Raw genomic sequence first — 18,603 nt, 5'->3', positions numbered from 1 at the left:
TTTATTTACATGTCTAAAGGTAAGTTCAAAAACCACAATTCTTTCATTCATCATTCTTGTGTGTTTGCTTTCGAATTTACTAATATTTTTGTCTGGATTTGAATGCATAATTTAATTTAAAATGCATTTAGTCATGAGTTTGGTCTTCACTAAATGCCCATTTATATATTTTTAGCTAGCTTACAATTTCAGTTAATTTTTCGTCTTTTTTTCATTCTGATTATGACAAAATTGAAATAATAGACCCAACTACAAATTTTTAATACATTTTTATCATTGATAATACGTAACACAATTTTTTCACCGTCCTTTGATTTGCTGTGAACTATTTAAACGTTTAAAACATGCTCGAAATCGAATCTAAGTAAAGTATATTGTTGATTCAGAGTCTTAAAACCACTTTCGTTTTCCACACTACATTAGAAGTCTTTTCATTTCAGATGACAAACAAGAATTTCATTTGTTGACACGGTTTGATGTAATATTGTTTAGTTTTTATCCTTCTACAAACTAAATGCTGATACTCAAAATGTAAACGTTTACGTCGAAGATTTATTTGTAGCTATTTAGTTAAGATTCTAAATCTGATTGCTAAATATTTGTTTTTTTTTTTTTCATTGAAAGTGAGGTAGTCAGAGTTCATTTGTTTTTGTATGTTTTTTGTTCTTATTTTTGTCACAATCAGTGGGAAACTTCAGTTTTCAATATATGTAATGCTTGTTGTTGATAAAGAAATTGGAAATATGTTCGAAAAATTCGATCTCTATTAGTTTGATTGAGGGTAAAATTGTATATAAAAAGTCACTATATGAATTTCATCTGGACTACGGTCTTAGAAAGATTTGAAAGAGTTCAAAACTAAATTTAAAAAATTTACTTGAATCATTTCTATTTTCTGTGATTTTAATCACTTTTTTGTCATATCGCATTGTTTTCACAACGAGTTTTATCTTTTTGACACAACAGTTTACAACTCACTTTTGTTATTGATGAATGAATTTTCTTCCTCTTTGATAGATAAAATTGTCACAAAATACATATAATATATCTGTCTATTCCAGTTTCTCTCTGTTCGATATTGTTTTTGTGACATAAAATAATCATCATAGCTTGATTACTTCCGTGGGATCGAATGTAATCAGATTATAAAAACGTTTGTTATATCTGTCTATTTAAAGTATAACTAACGGTTTGTCTTCGGCTTGTTTGAGTTCGATGTTTGTTGAGGTGCTGCTTTTCTCGGTGGTTTCAGTGCATGGACTTAAATTAATTGGTGGTGCAATTGCTCCTGATGTGTCTTGTTCTTCATATGCCGCTCTACTAGTCGTCGCTTTGGGTTCATTATATGCTGGTTGAGATTGCTGATAGAATGACTGGCAAAAAGACAACAATTGAGTTTTAAAAAAAATGCGCAGATGTGAAAATGTATTATGAAATTACTTTGCTTGTGCTCGGTTGTTCTGCATTCTCTTGTTCATTAACTGCTTCTTCGATTGCATTCAGACGTTGAACGCATTTGTTTGCAATCTCATCAATGTCGTCGATGTCTGAATTCTCATCCGTACAATATTTGCAGCGCATTTTTGCGTCATCGCCGACTTTCACCGAACGTGTTATAATACACAACGATACAAACGACACAACAAACAATACAGACGGTACACCGAAAAAGATCAAGAAATGCTGCCACGTCCGATTCAAATCAAAACGTGCCAATACTTTTGTTGGGTCGTCCTACAGTATCGATTTTATCGATTTTAAAATGAATAAATCGTATTTATTATCTATACAAATTGAAATAGTTGTGATGGATTTATTTTGACATTTTCCGTACACCAAATAGATTTTATGCTAATCACGATGTAAATAACAATCACTCGACAAACTAATTGCTATAGGAATTTAAATGCAAATCAAGTGCATCACATTTTTATTAGATTTTCACTCACCTTATTATAGTAACATAAGTAACGTGATTGTGCTGTATTGTTGAGACCATCGCGACCTATATAATAATGAAAACAAAAGACAAAATAATAATTTTGTTCTTATTGTAAATTCACGAAATTGAATAGAAAACTGACCATGTGTGTGTAAGAAATCCATACATTCATCCCTTAACGTATTCACGCATCCTTCTAAGTTGACAAACAGCTGACTTGAATTATAAATGGTTAAGCTCGATTGTTTTGGTAAAAATCTACAAGTGAACAATTTGATTATTTTAATATTGATATTTCTAATTGAATATTTTAAGAATAAAAGTAACAGCAACAAAAATAATGTTCTTTACTACTCACTTGTCAGTGGGATCCACATATGTTTTGCTATCATTGTAAATCTTCCAAAACTGTGTAAAATTCATGAAGGGCTTCGGTATGATTGTGTCCTTTAGCAGTGTTCCATTCAAACAATCGGTGGCTCTGATATAAATAAACAAACATATAACAAATTGAGCCCGCACTCAGCTGGTAATTAAAATTACCTTATCTTATCACCATCTCTGTCTATGTCTGCATTAAAGCAATTGGTCAATAGAATTCCATCAGTTTCATTCCAAATTTGTTTTCGTTCCGCAAGTCTAATGCCCTGTTCCTTTCCTCTTGCTTCATTATACGCATATCCATTATCGCATTCGGCTGTTATCAATGAGTCGTCGATCATAATTATGACATTTACGGCAGTTGTGGTCACCTTTGGACAGTATCGATCACATCGAGTCGGTGGCTTGTTCAATTTAACGCAACGTGATTTTTTACAGTCAAAAAATCCATTTAATTTCATATTATCGCGATCGGCTTCAATAGAATTTTATTATTAAATATTGTACGCAACCGCACCCGGGAAAACAATATTTAAACAATTAAAACACTTACCTTCAATTGTGATCCCGTCGGCATTATAGTGGCACAAAAAGTGTGTTGAAACATTACGACAATGACCTTTAATGTTAAGAGAGTCAGAGACGAAAGGCACAAAGAGAGAAAATTAATTGCCGTTTTTCTTGTAAATTACAATTCACAAGTGAGAAAATGTGCTTACCAAGCGAACAATCAAAAAGGCCCGTGAGTGCGCTACATTGAGTTCCTAACAAAATTAGAAAAAAAAGAGAATAAAAAAATATATTCAGCTTCTTGTTAGTATTTGAAACGACGGAATTTACCATTGTTACAATTATACTTGGATTTGTATATTTCTTGTTTAACCTGAGAGTTGAAAATGAAAAAAGAAAATTAAATTCTCGTTTCGTATTTGAATAAGAGCTTCAAGCATATAATGCTAACAATGTATAACAATGCTTTTCTCGTAGTTTTTGCAAGCAATAAAATGGAAATTACCTCAGGGCAAGTAGTTCGTGTAAATCGTGTGCAGTTTTCAAACATCATTTCGGTACCATTCCGTCGTGTGGTCGCATACATTTGAGGACAAAAGCCAGAAGTTTTTGTTAGACACCATTCACCGCAGGATACCCACGGACAATAGTTTTTATCGTAAAACGTATGGAATGTCTGACACATCACCGGCTCCGTTTCGAAACCCGATTGAAAAGCTCTGAATGCATATAGAAAAATAAAAATTTTCGGTCAATAATTTAATTTATATGAACAATAAATACATATACTATAAACCATATGTGTTTATTGTGTTTGGATATCGTTTTTTATTTGCCTATCGCTTATAGTTAGGCAATTAAAAATTCGATGCTTTGTCTTCAATATAAATATTTAATATTAATTACTTGTATGTGGGCATGTAAATCGCCACACTTAAATAAACAATCGATACACATGACAGCACAATAGTTAATTGGCACAAGCATATGCTGCCACATATCCGCTTATCTTGCTCAGGTATTAATCGTGGTTGATTCTTTCGCCGTTTTTTACCCATTCTGTGTCTTATACGTGTCTCAATTCACTAGATGATGTACTGCGGCCTTTGGATTCTATCTTCTTTTAATTCGACTCTTGTCTCCTACATTTTTACAAAACAAAAGGAAGGAATTTGGAATTTTTCATTATTAAATGACCTCACTGGAACAAGAATTTCATTAGAACGTAGTTGTTGTGGTGGAAAAGTGGATAAAACATTTCTCGCTTTTCTTCGAAATGAAAATGTTGATCTTTTAATACATGCATGCATGTAGAGTTCAACTTTAGCACTAAAACACCACAATACTCATATATTAAATAGCTATATTCCCCACTCGTTTTACTCATTGCGATGCCATGATAATGATAAGAATGGGGCTCATTTGTAATAAAACACACAATGTTTGTTGCGCTATCTGAACAGCATCGCGGAAAAAATCGTAATAAGTACGCGACGACAAATACAAAAATCCAATTTACATAAATATTGCATGTTTGTTGGTGTCGTTTCTAAATGCACTTAGAATATATTGGAGATTCGTGTCGTTCGTTCTCTATATGTCTACATATAGCAAGAAAAAAATTGAAAAGCCGCGGGCAAAATTTGATCATACTACTTCTCCATGAAACACTCGAAAATTACAATCTTTTGAAACTTTGTGCCATCGAAAATGAAAGAGCAACTGAAAATAATTATTGGATGTGTATTGTTTTACATCCATTGTTACGAAAATTGGATATCGTAAATCAATTCACCGAAGAACATTGGCAAAAGTATAAACATAAAGATAATCTTTTATTACGGAAAATTGGTCATATTGTACTTTTTTTTATTATTTCACTGTTGATAAATACGTGCAGATAAATACGTTCAGTGCTTTATCACGAAAAGTTCGAAATAATGTGAATGATCTTGATGACCACCGGTCATGATGAACGATGATAATTCAAAAAAAGAAAAAACATGTTTATTAGTAGAAATTTGAGAATTAGTTTCTATATGTTGACCTTTCAAAATCGAACCGTCAATAATTGGATATGACGCACTTAATGAATTAATTCTATTTTTAACTCATTTTCTTTATTAAGACATAATTGGGGATGGTAACTTGTTGCACCAAAAATAACCATGGTATTACCAAGTGACGCATGGTATTACACCGTATTTACATCCAATGCCAATATAGAACCGATAAATGACAGATATTGATTTTTATTTATTTTTTATTTCATTTTTTTGTTTCAACAAACTTTCCTTTGAAAAAAAAATGGGTCTTTGAAATTTCAAGGAAACGCTTGAAAACTGAGAAAATAACAAAGAAGCGATTTAATGAATTTTACATCGATGTATTCATTTCTTGAACGATGAGAACTACGTCATTTGTTTTCCTTTGAACAGGTAATGTATATTGTTGTAGAGTCAATTGCGCCAAACATAAAAAAATGTTTTTATTACTGTTTGTTTCATTCATTAAATTGTTCGAGCAATATTAAGCTTATAAAGTCGGTATCCAATACGTTGACGGCGACAATGGAATGAATGCAATGGAAAATAATGTCAACAACAAAAGCGCGCTATTGTGTGAAAGTATTCCGTCGCTTGTGGGGTAGAGCTTTTTTTATTTGTTAATTTCATTCGCGAACATGTTTACATTATAAATTACAGGCGATGGTTTGTTCGACCACTACTATATTCGACGACGACGTTCGTTTATCTATAGTTTTTTTTTCGACACAGCGTCCCTTTCGATAAATTCATTTTCATTTGTGTACGTGAAATTGTAGGGTTTACCACTTAAATGTGTCGTATGATGGATTTCCGATAAAATATAACTAGCGAAATGCATGGCATGAACTCAATTTGTTCACTTTTATTACCATCCGAAAATGTTTACCGTAAATGTTTATGATAATAAAAAAACGCAACCAACTCCCAATGACGTTTTATAAACAATGAATCACTCGTTCCGAATTAATCGAAATACACACAAAAAATAAAAAATTTCTTCAAACGATTTGATAAATCAATAATGAAACCAAAATGTCGAAAATATTTTTTTAAATATTAATGAAACGTGAATATTTTACAATGAAAAAAGGTATTATTACTTTTCCTTGCTTCTTTTTTCCAATCTCTCTTTCAATAACACACACACACACTGTCTCTACAGTAAATGACAAACAATGACGCGAGAAAAATCAGCAGCAAATGACCACTGGAATTTTCTCATATTCGGGCCTCACCGTCGAGCTTTCACGAACATACTGAAAAAAGGAACGAAATTGTAAGAGGACTGAATGTGAAAGTGAAAGAATGTATAATTTGCTTATGTTGGAAATGCGATTGGATCGCATTTGACACAGTGTGAATCAAGAGTGTATGTATTGAAACCAAACCGTTGTCCTGCTGTTGTACTATGCTGCTTGACGGAGAAGTGTAACACACACAATCGAACCGATAAAATGACAGCATATCGTTCATTCGCTCTCGTTGTCGTCATATCCGTTCAGAACATGCGTATTTTCTACGCACATTTTGGAAACACATGACACTCTCTGCACAACGCATGTATTTGACATCGTATCAGCTGTCACAGTGACGGATTATCGGCGGTACTGCTGCCACGGCATATTTTCCTATCGCACAAACGGTTGTCAGTGAGCGAAGAGAAAGCATTACTGTTCCGCACATTTTCTATAACGACACTTTAAAAAAGCAAAACAAAAAAACCATCGAAAGTACGACGCAAGTACGAAATTAAAACAAATTAAACTACGGCATTATTGGCTTTGGTTTTAGGCTGTTTTTTTTTTATTATTATTATTAATATTAGTGATTTTTTTCGCTTATGAATTTGAATACAAATTTATTTCAATATTTTATTTATTCAGTTGAAAATTCAACAGAAATTGAAAGAAGGAATTATTAGATTTGAATGCTGCCAAGCTGACTGAATTGATTTCAGTGTTTTTCACAGAGTGATTTTCTTTGGTACGATTTTTTTTATTGGTAGAATTCATTTTTTGTTGGACAAAAACATGGTGTCGAGATATATTGTGCTCCTGTTATATCGTATTCATTATGTGGTCTTTCTAAGTATCTTTCATGAATTCACTAGTTGGAATTGGTTGTCTCGTTCAATTAAAGATAAATTTTAAAGGTTTTATTGGTTATTTAATATTATATTGTCATTTATTTTGGTTTTAGTCGAGGGAATTGAAGCGTGAATATTGATCCAACTTTTTTTTTCTCACTATTATGTTAACATTGTAACGAAGATTATTGACGGAGGAAATGTTGATTGCTTGTGCTCAATTCATAAATTTACTATTTTTTTAATAATTTCATTTTAAGAAGAAGAAGAAAGTAACAGTGTTGTGCGCCATCTGGATTAGAAAATTCCAACGGAAACTAAGCGTGTACAACTTAAAATTAAACATTTCATTGAACTTTTTCTCGCAATATTATTTACACAAATAATTTATCTCTATGAACTTTCTTAAAATAAATTCGCCTAATCCAAATGTATCGAAAAGGTTTCAAATGCTAGTTCAAATGTATCGAAACCATTTCAAAACTTTTTCGATGCATTTTCAATTTCAAAACAAAAAAATAGACAGAAAAAGATTTTCATTAAATGCACAAATTGTTTACATAAAAATGTTGAATTTTTTCTTTATCACATGTTCAGATTCATTTTCTTTTTTCGGGTTCGTTAAATCAAGACTGTCTCAAAATCATCTTATGAATATGACTAAATGAAATTTCTAATTGGGTCATCCTGCATTTTTGTCATTTCGTTAAAGTCTTCGCTTTAAATGTCTACTAACAGAGTATTGCTCAGCGCTGCTGCCATCCACAGCATATTAAAATATCTTGCTGAGAATGCGTCGTCCGTCGCATGCGAATGTGCGTGGTAGTTTATACATCACAGCGAACAAGAATGCATGCATTGTCCTCTTCACGCTTATGTGACTCAAAACATTCAAACGATTACATAGAGAACGTTCGCTGTGATGTAAAAACTGCTACGTACATGCGCATGCGACGGACGACGCATTCTCAGCAAGATATTTGAATATGCTGTGGATGGCAACAGCGCTGAGCAAAACTCTGTCTACTAAAGCAATAAAATAGAGATCAAAATGCATTTGTATGTGATAGAGTTTAAAAAAGGCAATGCAATTTTTGTTTTATTTCCCATTCTTCTGTACGATTCGAAAAATGATGAAATATATTGTATACGAGGTTAAATGTAATTTAAAATTCCATGTCGTCGTCGTCATCGTCTTCCTCGTCGCTGCGACAAAGCAATTTTCTAGAAGGGAAAAGAATGGTTTACATAGAAATAGTATTGAAGCCATATCATTTGGAGGGGTTTGTTATTGTTTTTTTTTTTTGTGTCCGGAAGTAAACAAGAGGAGCTGGGAAAATGTAAAAAATATATATCGAAAATTGGAGTGCATAGTCCTGGCTGGGGGAAACTCTTCGATATCATATGGACAAATTAGTGGTTCAAAAAAGTGTTGATAAAATGTTAAACATTAAATTTGCTAATTTAAAAAGTGGAAAGAGCGTAACAGAGGTGTAAATAGCACACAAAAAATAAACCTGACAAATCATTTTAGGATTCCTATTAAAATATTAATTTGTAAGGTTTCCTTATAATATGGCAACATTTTATTAGGAAACCTTTAAATAATAAAACATGTTTTGTTTCAACACAGTGAAGTTGGCTTTGACGTTTAAGCGCGCCAATTTATCAGGATTCCTGTTAAAATATTGCGATTTTATAAGGAAACCTAACAAATTCATTTTTTAATAGGAATCCTAAAATAATTTGTGGGGTTTATCTCTTGTGTGAGCGAGAGCCACCAATTGTTTCACATGCGGAGGCAAAGAAACGTCTACTCTAATGTAATTAACTAGTAAATTGAAATCAAAAATAAACTTTCCTTCAAAAAGAAATGGTGTATGATACATTACAATCAAGTATTTGATTCAAAATTGCCAAATAGCTTTTTTCCGCAATTCTCTAATCAAAATCGAAATAAAAAAAATGTATTCAAAAATGGCTGTTTCACGGGGAGTTAATTCTGTGGGCATTTTCTTCTCATTTCTTTTTACTCTAATCTACTTTCGCTATCACTTTTTGTCATTTTCCTAATGAGAAATACACTTGTTGACACAAGTCCGTTGATATGGTCGTACGCGCACCCAATTGCTCATTCGTTTAATCTTTCAGCTGGTATTGAGCGGCTCTGGAAAGTTGCCATCGATTCGATCGAAAGGAAATTGGTTGTTGATGTTGTTGTCGTTGTTGTTCGTGATGATTGAAACTTGGGTGATGGTCATTGATGACACGCTCACGGTGTTGATGCAAATATTCATTCGAGAAATTCCACGCTGAAATCGGACTATAGATAGTTGTTTGTGTGTGTAAATGTATTTTTGTGTGCCAATTGAATTGAAATAACATTTTTTTGTTTCGTTTTGATTATATAGATAGGCAGTAGTGAACATCATGAGAGTGAACGGTTTCCATTTTGGGAGAAAGAAAAAATCGATTGAAAAATTAATTGTTAATATTTGCATTTGATTCATTTCATAAATGTGGTCTTCATTTTTTTTTTTTTTGCTTAAACGGATGTACAATGCAGACTTTATTACACAATACAGATGATACACATTGAGGCTGATGTGGTTGTTTGTAATAATTAGTACTCGATAGCCACAATTGATACACAGTTTATGACATAACACTAAGTTACAATTGATTATTTTAACAATATACAGTTGATGTATACGTATTATATGTATGCATACGGAGGCCGGTTTTTATTGGGCAATAAATTATGAAATAACGCAAACACGATGAATTCAACGACATTTTCGGCGAAAATAGAATCAAGAGATTATGTTCTCTGTTCTGTCACGTACATTGATCAGATGATTTGATGACGACTATTGATGCCAATGGAGCATTATGTTTCGTTAAATTCACAACATATGAAAAATGACAATATCAACAACATTCGCCAGACAAAAAGCGTATGCTATTACGTGATGATATATGTTAGGCTGAATTTTAATGATTATTTTTTTTTCATTAGTTCAAATAAAAAAAAATATCAGCAAAAAGCGATCTAGATGAATGAATCCCAATACGCAAAGCAATCAGAAAATGGTGTTAATTATTGTTCAATAAGAACAATTGAAATTAAAAAAAAAAACAATCCATTGGACATAAATAAAAAATAACGTAAAGTCCAAATTCATATTTTTTGCATAAAAACAATAAAGAGTAAAGTAAAGTCCAAATTCACATTTTTAGCATAAAAAAGACAAGAGTAAAATAAAGTCCAAATTCACAGTGTATATTGCTTATCAAGCATTCTACATTACAATCCATACACATGCCCATAAATGGCAAGCCTTTTGGCATAATCAAATGTACTAAATTTTAAGAAACAGAATTAATAAAGAAAGAGTTTTTAGTTAATGTTGAACAGCTGAACACTACACTTGTCTTCATTTACTCTGTATTAATGTCCCCTGACAATTATATTTATATGATAAATATGACCTAGATAAGTGAAATAATACACGAAACAATCTAAGTGATCTTTAGGTAAAACAACACACAATTGAAAAACATGCAAACGATATGGCACACTCATGCAATTGAAATAAATGCAAAGAAACGAGAGTCCAAGCATTAAAATGAAAAATATCCAGAATGGTTTTCGAATACTTACTCTTCTTTATTTGGATACTTTTCGGTGTAGACGCGAGTTGTCTTTCGGCATGCTTTATCACAACATGGACAATACCAATAGCTCAATACGCCGATACTTAATGCAAATATAACATTCGGTATTATGAGCGAGAGTATGAGATACTTTAAATTGTCTTCCCACGAATAGCGTGTAATCACTATCTCAGGATACGCGCGTGAATAATAACAAGGAAATTGCTCGCCAACATGCTGATACCTGTCAAAGGTTTAACGTGTTTCTCGTTTTACTAATAAATTGGAGTTTAATTAATATTGTTACTTACCCATACTTCTTTGCGAATTCTGTGCAATTTACGCCAGGAGGATACCCACAACCTTCCGAATTGATAAGCAATCTAGTTTCAGATACATCCCATTCAAATTTCTCCAAATCCGGTGGTGGATTCTTTTGCCATTCATAAAACGGTATTTTGCTATAATTCACCAACAGTTTGTGACATCTGTGAAAGTTATTTTCACATTAAAATCTATGCCTTCAAAAATGCGAACAATTGTGTAGTAAAAAATGTACCGAATTGTAGCTGTTGTGCAGCCTTCACGACATGAGGACCAAGTACAATTTCGCATTCCGGTCGAAAACTTGTGATCAACGACCATACAAGTGACTGGTATCTGATTGACAATAAACAGAATAAGCAAATAGCAAGCGAAACGAAACACATTTAATTCTTAATTTAGCTGTTAGTAGAGTCTATAAACGATATAACGCAATACACTGACGCAGTTTTGAGAGTGTATTAGTGTACGAAACCCGTGTGGCATTATGAGTTTTGTATTGTAAGTGCATGAAGTCACAAACAATAAATGAAAAATATAAAAATAAATGTGTTTTATTTAAACAAAAATTGTTCAAAGATGAGAATTTCGAACCTGATCATAATCTGCGATTATTGTCGATATACTTGGTTCTATAAATATCTGCGACGATAAATAAAGAAATAAATATTTAATTAAACGCACGTACATGTGCAAATATAAAAAAAAATTGTCAGTCATATATTGAACATACCGGAATGAGAAATAAAAATGCAAATACAGAGAGTATGGCTGATGTTCCTAATGAAATCAGAAAAAATAGAGATATATTTAAAAGAAATAGATTCAATTTCGAATGAATGGAATTTACCTAGGCACAATGATGTGTAAAATTTGGCTTTCTCTAAGAAATTATCTATAAAATTTGGTTCGGGTTCTGGTGACTTAATTCCTTGGCTACCATTCAATTTCGTATTGCTGGAGTAACTATTTAAACTGTTCACTAAGCTTGGCGCTCCCGACATGCCATGTGACATGGAAGCGCTGATAGTCGTTCGTTCCGAACCAGTCATTGCTGCGGTTGCCGTTTATGTGTTTGTTGGTATGTATGTAAAAATTTGTGCCGTTTTATTCGGAGTATCGAAATGCTTTGGTTGGGCTTATTACTTGTTTTTCTATTTTATTTCAAATTTTTAAGCGTTCAATTGGAATTAGTTTATAATGTAAATTTGTATTTTTGTTTAATATTAATTTTTTATGTTACTCTTTCCTATTTTCTGTATTTTAAGCGGTGTGATTTATATATCAATTTTGTGCTAAAAGTTCAAATATTATTTATTTCGATATTTCGTTTGAATTTCTGATTTGCTGTTTGTATTCTGAATTTTTGTGTATTGAGCATTAATATATGTGAACACTTAATTTAAATTGGCAATCTCAATTTTTTTTTGAAATTTTGCTTTTCTTTTAAACACGCATTCCTCGGTTCAAATTGGTTCTTAGAAACGTGAGTTTGTCTTTTTTGATTTTCCAGTTCACGAAACAAAACTTGAACAAAATAAAAATAACTTGCTTTGTCATATGTAAATCTCGATTTGGTTCTTTTAATCGGCGTTTTCCCCCTCGTTCTTCAGGTATTTTTCGTAGCCTCTACAACGTTTCTACGTGTGTATGATGAAAGTTGTTGCAAGACATTTTATCGTTGAATTCAAATGAGAATGGCAAGTGCTGATCATAAGGGCTTTGCTTGTAAATTTATAATGCGCAAATAGCAATGATTTTCTAAAACGTTTTTATTCTCTGTTTTAGGCTGCTTTATAACTGATATTCGTGCACTTGAGTATTTATTGCTATATGTGGAAAATGTAGTTTATTGTGATACGGAAACAAAACTAGGTTAACGAACTGGGCTCTTCACGTAACAATAGAGGAATGCCTGAAAAGAGATTACACATCAAATCAATTAAGTGAATCAATTAATTTATAGCTGTAGTTTGTATTGATAAAAGTATAGTTGGATTTAGTTTTTCAACTACCAGGAAACGGCATGGAAATTCTTACGTGATGGATCTCAAAGTGCCATAACATCGTTGTTTTCGCTTGCATTATATTGTCGTGTAACTGCTTCTTCGATATTTTCTTGTGTTGCTGATGGCGCCAGTTTTTCTGAGCCACATCCCTTGAAACGCATCTTTGCGTCGTCGCCAACGACAACCGTTCTTTGGCATAGTACCAAGCACGTACATGATACGAAAAATAAAACCTGTGAAAATTATTTTCACATTAAAATCTACGCCTTCAAAAATGCGAACAATTGTGTAGTAAAAAAATGTACCGTTGGAATGATGGCACCGAACATAAGCTGTTGTATCGTTGTCGCCAAATTGAAACGTGAAACGACCACGCTTGGATCATTCAAAGAGAAAAAGCATGGGAATCTAGCCCGAGCATTATGATCGGTACCATCTTTGCCATATTCACGCAAAAAATCTCTGCACTCGTCGCGCAAAGTGTTGACGCACCCCTCCAAATTGATCATTAATCGTGATTCATTGTAAATCGATAATTCTAAGTCTAATGGAGCTATTGCCTTAATATATGTCGTACTAAACACATGCAAATAGCTCAAATATGTGAAGTTGGTCAAATCACCTAAAATATTGTTGGCCAACGTCGAACCATTTACACAATCGTATGCTTCAACGCCGCCCGACGTATTCTTTATGTGATAACAACTTGCCATCAACACATTATTTTGTGTATCATTCCACACTTCAACGCCTGTCTCTCCGTTAAATGCAGTCTCACACTGTGACAAATAGACTTTATCGCCGCTAATCAGCACCACATTTTTATTCCTGGTTGGAATATCGACGCATCGCCGATCACAATTATATGGTGGCCTAATTTTACGACACGTTCCACGCACACATTGGAATAAGCCATCAATGTCGATGCATGTTATCTTACCGCGTCGACCCGAACATTTCATTGGGACATCGGTGTTATGAAATGCACACAGAAATGCATCGGTTATATTTAAGCACATGCCCATTGTGCAATTAAATGTGCCCGTTAAATTTTTACACTCATCCGCAATGCAACGCGCTTTTTTAGCATTCTCTTGATCGATGCCATAGCACGTTTTATTCGCCGAATTCGTACAATTTGCAAAATTTAACGAACTCCCATTGTTTCGTAAATTGACGTAAATTTGTATGCAAGCTCCTGATGTTTTGCTCAAACACCATTCACCTAAATGGATAAATGAATAAAAATTGGTGGTCAAAATGGAGTATCATTCGAGTTGGCGTTGAACCATTTACCACAAGATCCCCAATCACAGTTTTCGGTGTTTAATGTACGGGTCGTTGTACACATGACGGGCACCTCGCTGATTCCACTTTTTATCGCACGCGTCGATGGCATGTAAATCGCCACTGTTAAATACACTATAGCCACCGAGCTCAGCACCAATGTCATTTGGCATATGCATATTGTACCGCAAATACGATTATTTTGTGGAGGTACGACGAGATCTTCGACGGCAATCTTCTTCTTTCTACCCATTTTCGTTTAACTCTGTATTTATGTAATTTGTTGTGCCAAATGGAAGCCGTTATTAAATTACACCATCAAAGGTGGTCATGTGGGCAGCTCCGTTAATTATTCTATTTCAATTTGGAACGAAGCACAAGTTTCCTTTCTCTTTTCCTTTTGTTTCCTTTACTTTCGAATGACAATTTTAGCACAGTGGTTTTATTGAATAAAAACTGATTTGCCTTGCGTGAGTTTCTTCCTTTTGTTCATACACGAATTCGTGTTATGTACCACATTATTTTTCTTTCCCTTTTTTTCAAGTTTAAAGTAGGTTTTTGTATGTATACATAATACTTTTGCTTCGTGTATATAAAGCGTCAGTTAGGTGCGCTTTCGTTTGTTTGGTTGTTGTAGTAGGTTAGTAAAGCAAATACAAATGCATTTGAAATCAGTGCAAATCCATTTCAATGAACACAAAAAAGTATGTGAAATTTTTTTGGTATGGCGGCCGTGTTCGGTCATGCATACAAAATGTCAACATTAATTATAGTTGAATTCATTTCCACCAAGCGTGTAATTGAACAGTTAAAAAAATGCTATACATATATATATATATAAAAGGATGGTGCCTCTTTGTCTATTCGATATGTCTTATGCACAATACAAGCAAGGCACAAACCACCACTACTACTTCCACCATCAACGGCAGCCACAATAATAATAATAACAACAACAACAAATAAAATCACCCACTTGCGCTGAGGCTGTGATTATAAAACAACAAAATGTGTTCCTCTTAAATTTCGCGTATTACATAACTGACCTACTATACTCTATTCTCGTATGTTTGTGTGTCAAACGCCTTTGAATTTGCACCAAATTTTAAATCACAAACTTAATATCACAAGCCAATTAACCACCATATTTTGCTATCTTTCGAATATTTTTACGAATCTCAAAATCACAAACGATTCAAGGTTTAATTGAGATTTTTCTTTTCGTTAATTAATAATAAGGATTAATTGAAAATTTTCGTCGACCGATTTTCAATTCAATCTTCAAAAAGACACTAAACGGATGTTAACTAATTTAAGAATTTTCAAGAAACACATTTATTGTTTTGGTTTCAATCTTCTGTTGTTTTTTTTTTTTTTTTTTTTTTGAAGAAAGAAAGTCGCTGTTTTAAGAATCACATTGAACAATATGTTTTGAATTCCTCTTTTGATACGATCAGAGAATAGAATGAAATGAATGGAGAGAGTGAGTTCAATTTGAAAACATATTGAGTCTTTTAAAGTATATTAAATATAGAGCGAATTGTGGAAGAAAGTATAGTGACTGAATCTAATTCGCTGTATAGTATCCAGTTGATCGTGTGACTGAAGAGAAATGCGGAAATTCGAAGCAAAACGTCATCTCAAAAGCTTTACATAATGGCAGTGTACGTGTGAGTGAGTGAGCGAGTGTGTTGTGAGGTGATTTTAAATTCGTTCAAACAAAAATGAGAAAATTTTTGTTGAATTCTAGGGGAAAATGCATATACACAACTACAATAGTTTCCATGTGAATTCAAATATACGGCACACACGAACGGCACAAATACACACTCGGGCAATACGGCATATTTATGCGAAACGGCAAAACGTTTCGTTGCTAAAACACTCTTGGCGAACAGATTTCGTGCAGAGAAATTTGCGCGCGCAATCAATCGATATATGATGGTATATTTTTCATTTGTTGTTGTGTACTATGACTTCGTTTATTTTTGTTGCTAATTTTCTTCGTTTTTTTGTTCTGTTATTCTTATTTTCTCATTGCGGCTATTTTCATATATTTCAAAATATGTGCATTTTTTACAGCCAACAATGTTAATATGTTCTTTTTTTACAATTATATTACGAATATTTAAAAAAAGGCGGATGATTTTATTCAATTTTTACTTTTATTTGCAAAGAAGAAGAAATCTTTGCATACATGAATGGAATCAGACTGGTCGACTCCAATTTTATTTGTCATTTTTTATCCACGACAAATGCTTCAATGAATTAGACTCCCATGCTAATAAATGCATCATTGAATAATTTATGATCGATAACTCCAAATCAATTGATACTTTTAAAATAGACATGTTAAATTGACAACAATGTGGAAAGAGATACAAAAGTTAAATACATTTGCTTGATAATTTTGTGATGAAAGAATAACAACTGTCCATCGTCCATAAATAATATGGCACCCACACACATCATACCCGTACACCGTTTTATCTATTAATAAAAAGAAACTTACGTCGAAGAAAATATTTCCATATCGTTTGATCCTTTTTCAGTAGACATGGTATACGTGTCATTCAATCAGTGTTTTTTTACAGGAGGTTTTCCAAAAATAGAAAATTATTCAATGAAACTTGGAGACAAGTAATCGCATGTTTTAAAGCAGCTTCTCTTTCGACCAAACCCCTCAAGGAACAAATATAGTGCGTGTGTGTCGTCATCAACAGCTATTTAAATGACATGACATTCCCGATGAATAAATGGTTTGGCGATGACATCCAAAACGACATTCCGTAATATCTTATGTATATTTTTTCTGCGTAGTTTTTCGTTGGCTGCCAGCCCATTTCGTTGCGTTCGTTTGGATTCATGTCTTATCCTTCGGTTGTGTGTCGTGTAAAAAAAATTCCGCAATTCATGAATTATTCCATGGTGGCATTGCGGATGGATTTGGGTTAATTCTACGGAATGCGTCAACAATATTTTCAAAATCGCAATTGAGTGAGTCCAGCTGGATTTTTCTTTTTTTTGTTAAGTATTTAGCTCTCTTTTACTGCTTTTTCTCCCTCTCTCTCTTTTTCTATCACAAAAAAATACAAAGTAACTCATTCAAACACACACATCTTGTTTTCTAATTTTCGAAAATGCGCGAAATGAATTTCCATGCAACGTTCCCATTAAAATAAATTTCACTATTTTACTCACCAGCCATCCATTCGCATTCGCATGCCAATGAACGGAATCGATCGGTTTTTACTTTTCCGAATCAAAAATTTGTGTAATTTATTCATTTAACACCAAAACATGAACATTGTAATTATGTTTACCTGTATTCAATTTGATCCCGCACCGTCATCCAACCCAACAAAGTCAATTTACTTTGGACTGGCGTGACTCCGAAAAATGCAGCACGTCACTTGTTGTTGCATTTATCACTTGGATCAAATTGTACTAGCTTGCTTACACACTCGTACCACAAATTGTTTTTAAAATCGTGCACTCTGTGAATGTCCGTGCTCAATTTTAAATTGAATTTCGGTTTAGATTCTTAGATTGGTTAAAATCTAAAATAAAACTCAGACACATTTTCGTTCTCGTTCAATCAATGTTTTTCGACTCCAAATCAATACGCGCGATTGTACAAAAGCACGCCATTTCACAAATTTTGTCGGCTCAATCTAAATGCTCCCTTCGCAGGTCACCAATAAATGATGCATTTTTCATTTAAAAAAAGAGAGAGAGTCTGCATTATTCGCGATGCACTCGTGTCTTTTGGTTGTTTAAACAAAAACACACAAACACATCTATAAAACACAATTGCTTTCAATGGCTATAGTTTGCCAATCACGTGATGTGGCGTAGCGTCGCCACAAAATAATGCTGAGTGTTGATTTTTTCGACGGTCACAGTTTTGTTCGTGCTGATACACAAATTGGTGTAAACTTTATTCACCCGTTCAATCAACAATAGTTCTTGTACTATGTATAAATGTGGAGCAACCAATAATGTAAAAAACTTGAATCGAATATATGCGAGGCAGAAAAAGAGAGAAAAACAAACTGCTGCACAAACAACGACCGTAAAAAAATGTAGTTTTGAAATCACGGAAAGTAATACCGAATAATTATAATTGTTTCATAAAATAAATGCCTATATAATTTCTCCCTGCAGTTTGTTTGCTATATTGCTTGAGAGGTCTTTCAGTTCTTTGGAGCCATTAATTGTTGTTGTTATTTTTTTTTATGTCGCTTTATACAAGATTTTTGATTTATTTATTCTATTGTTTCAGAATTTTTTTTTGTTCTTTTCAACACACATACATATACAATACATGAACAATAATAATCAGTTGTTTCGTGCACA

The 18,603-nt window shown here is 33.1% G+C and overlaps 3 protein-coding genes across 7 annotated transcripts; all 3 read right to left on the bottom strand.

The window, feature by feature from the left end:
• Positions 1–602: 602 nt before the first annotated feature.
• LOC116342590 lies at positions 603–6,183 on the bottom strand. 3 transcript variants are annotated; one of them, XM_031770266.1, is made up of 12 exons: positions 6,117–6,183; positions 3,740–3,975; positions 3,339–3,552; positions 3,164–3,206; positions 3,043–3,087; positions 2,877–2,942; positions 2,486–2,798; positions 2,301–2,423; positions 2,085–2,200; positions 1,950–2,005; positions 1,441–1,734; positions 603–1,373 (listed from the first exon to the last, which is right to left on the bottom strand). In XM_031770266.1, the coding sequence occupies exons 2-12, from the start codon at positions 3,889–3,891 to the stop codon at positions 1,173–1,175; spliced, it is 1,623 nt and encodes a 540-aa protein (XP_031626126.1). In that variant the 5' UTR covers positions 3,892–3,975; positions 6,117–6,183; the 3' UTR covers positions 603–1,172. The 3 variants fall into 3 exon arrangements, with proteins under 3 accessions (XP_031626126.1, XP_031626125.1, XP_031626127.1); XM_031770265.1 differs by having other exon boundaries at positions 5,982–6,128; XM_031770267.1 differs by lacking the exon at positions 6,117–6,183 and adding an exon at positions 5,768–5,786.
• Positions 6,184–7,293: 1,110 nt separating this feature from the next.
• On the bottom strand, positions 7,294–18,553 carry LOC116342386 (protein tipE). 3 transcript variants are annotated; one of them, XM_031769973.1, is made up of 8 exons: positions 17,568–18,553; positions 11,799–12,102; positions 11,682–11,728; positions 11,543–11,590; positions 11,184–11,284; positions 10,936–11,112; positions 10,632–10,868; positions 8,199–9,290 (listed from the first exon to the last, which is right to left on the bottom strand). In XM_031769973.1, exons 2-8 carry the CDS (start codon positions 11,998–12,000, stop codon positions 9,107–9,109), a joined length of 996 nt encoding a protein of 331 aa, XP_031625833.1. In that variant the 5' UTR covers positions 12,001–12,102; positions 17,568–18,553; the 3' UTR covers positions 8,199–9,106. The 3 variants fall into 3 exon arrangements, with proteins under 3 accessions (XP_031625835.1, XP_031625833.1, XP_031625832.1); XM_031769972.1 differs by lacking the exon at positions 17,568–18,553 and adding an exon at positions 15,291–15,550; XM_031769975.1 differs by lacking the exons at positions 8,199–9,290; positions 17,568–18,553 and adding an exon at positions 7,294–8,191 and having other exon boundaries at positions 11,799–12,030.
• On the bottom strand, positions 12,748–15,297 carry LOC116342385. The gene is made up of 4 exons (XM_031769971.1): positions 14,254–15,297; positions 13,263–14,182; positions 12,989–13,190; positions 12,748–12,863 (listed from the first exon to the last, which is right to left on the bottom strand). Exons 1-3 carry the CDS (start codon positions 14,495–14,497, stop codon positions 12,999–13,001), a joined length of 1,356 nt encoding a protein of 451 aa, XP_031625831.1. The 5' UTR covers positions 14,498–15,297; the 3' UTR covers positions 12,748–12,863; positions 12,989–12,998.
• Positions 18,554–18,603: the final 50 nt, after the last annotated feature.

Source organism: Contarinia nasturtii, unplaced genomic scaffold (assembly GCF_009176525.2).
Source record: "Contarinia nasturtii isolate CC-2019 unplaced genomic scaffold, AAFC_CNas_1.1 Cnas_scaffold_864, whole genome shotgun sequence".
Taxonomy (NCBI): Eukaryota; Metazoa; Arthropoda; class Insecta; order Diptera; family Cecidomyiidae; genus Contarinia; species Contarinia nasturtii.
This window is presented reverse-complemented; position numbering and strand designations above follow the sequence as displayed.

Excerpts from the sequence above, each read along its gene's own strand:
- LOC116342590 (XM_031770266.1), bottom strand. The coding sequence starts at position 3,891 with ATGGGTAAAAAACGGCGAAAGAATCAACCACGATTAATACCTGAGCAA. Across the intron at positions 2,943-3,042 it reads CCTTTTTGATTGTTCGCTTG|GTCATTGTCGTAATGTTTCA; the intron begins GTAAGCACATTT and ends TTAACATTAAAG. Across the intron at positions 2,201-2,300 it reads TATGTGGATCCCACTGACAA|ATTTTTACCAAAACAATCGA; the intron begins GTGAGTAGTAAA and ends GTTCACTTGTAG.
- LOC116342386 (XM_031769973.1), bottom strand. The coding sequence starts at position 12,000 with ATGACTGGTTCGGAACGAACGACTATCAGCGCTTCCATGTCACATGGC. Across the intron at positions 11,729-11,798 it reads TTACACATCATTGTGCCTAG|GAACATCAGCCATACTCTCT; the intron begins GTAAATTCCATT and ends TGATTTCATTAG. Across the intron at positions 11,285-11,542 it reads TAATCGCAGATTATGATCAG|ATACCAGTCACTTGTATGGT; the intron begins GTTCGAAATTCT and ends ATTGTCAATCAG.
- LOC116342385 (XM_031769971.1), bottom strand. The coding sequence starts at position 14,497 with ATGGGTAGAAAGAAGAAGATTGCCGTCGAAGATCTCGTCGTACCTCCA. Across the intron at positions 14,183-14,253 it reads CTGTGATTGGGGATCTTGTG|GTGAATGGTGTTTGAGCAAA; the intron begins GTAAATGGTTCA and ends TTATCCATTTAG. Across the intron at positions 13,191-13,262 it reads TCGGTGCCATCATTCCAACG|GTTTTATTTTTCGTATCATG; the intron begins GTACATTTTTTT and ends TAATTTTCACAG.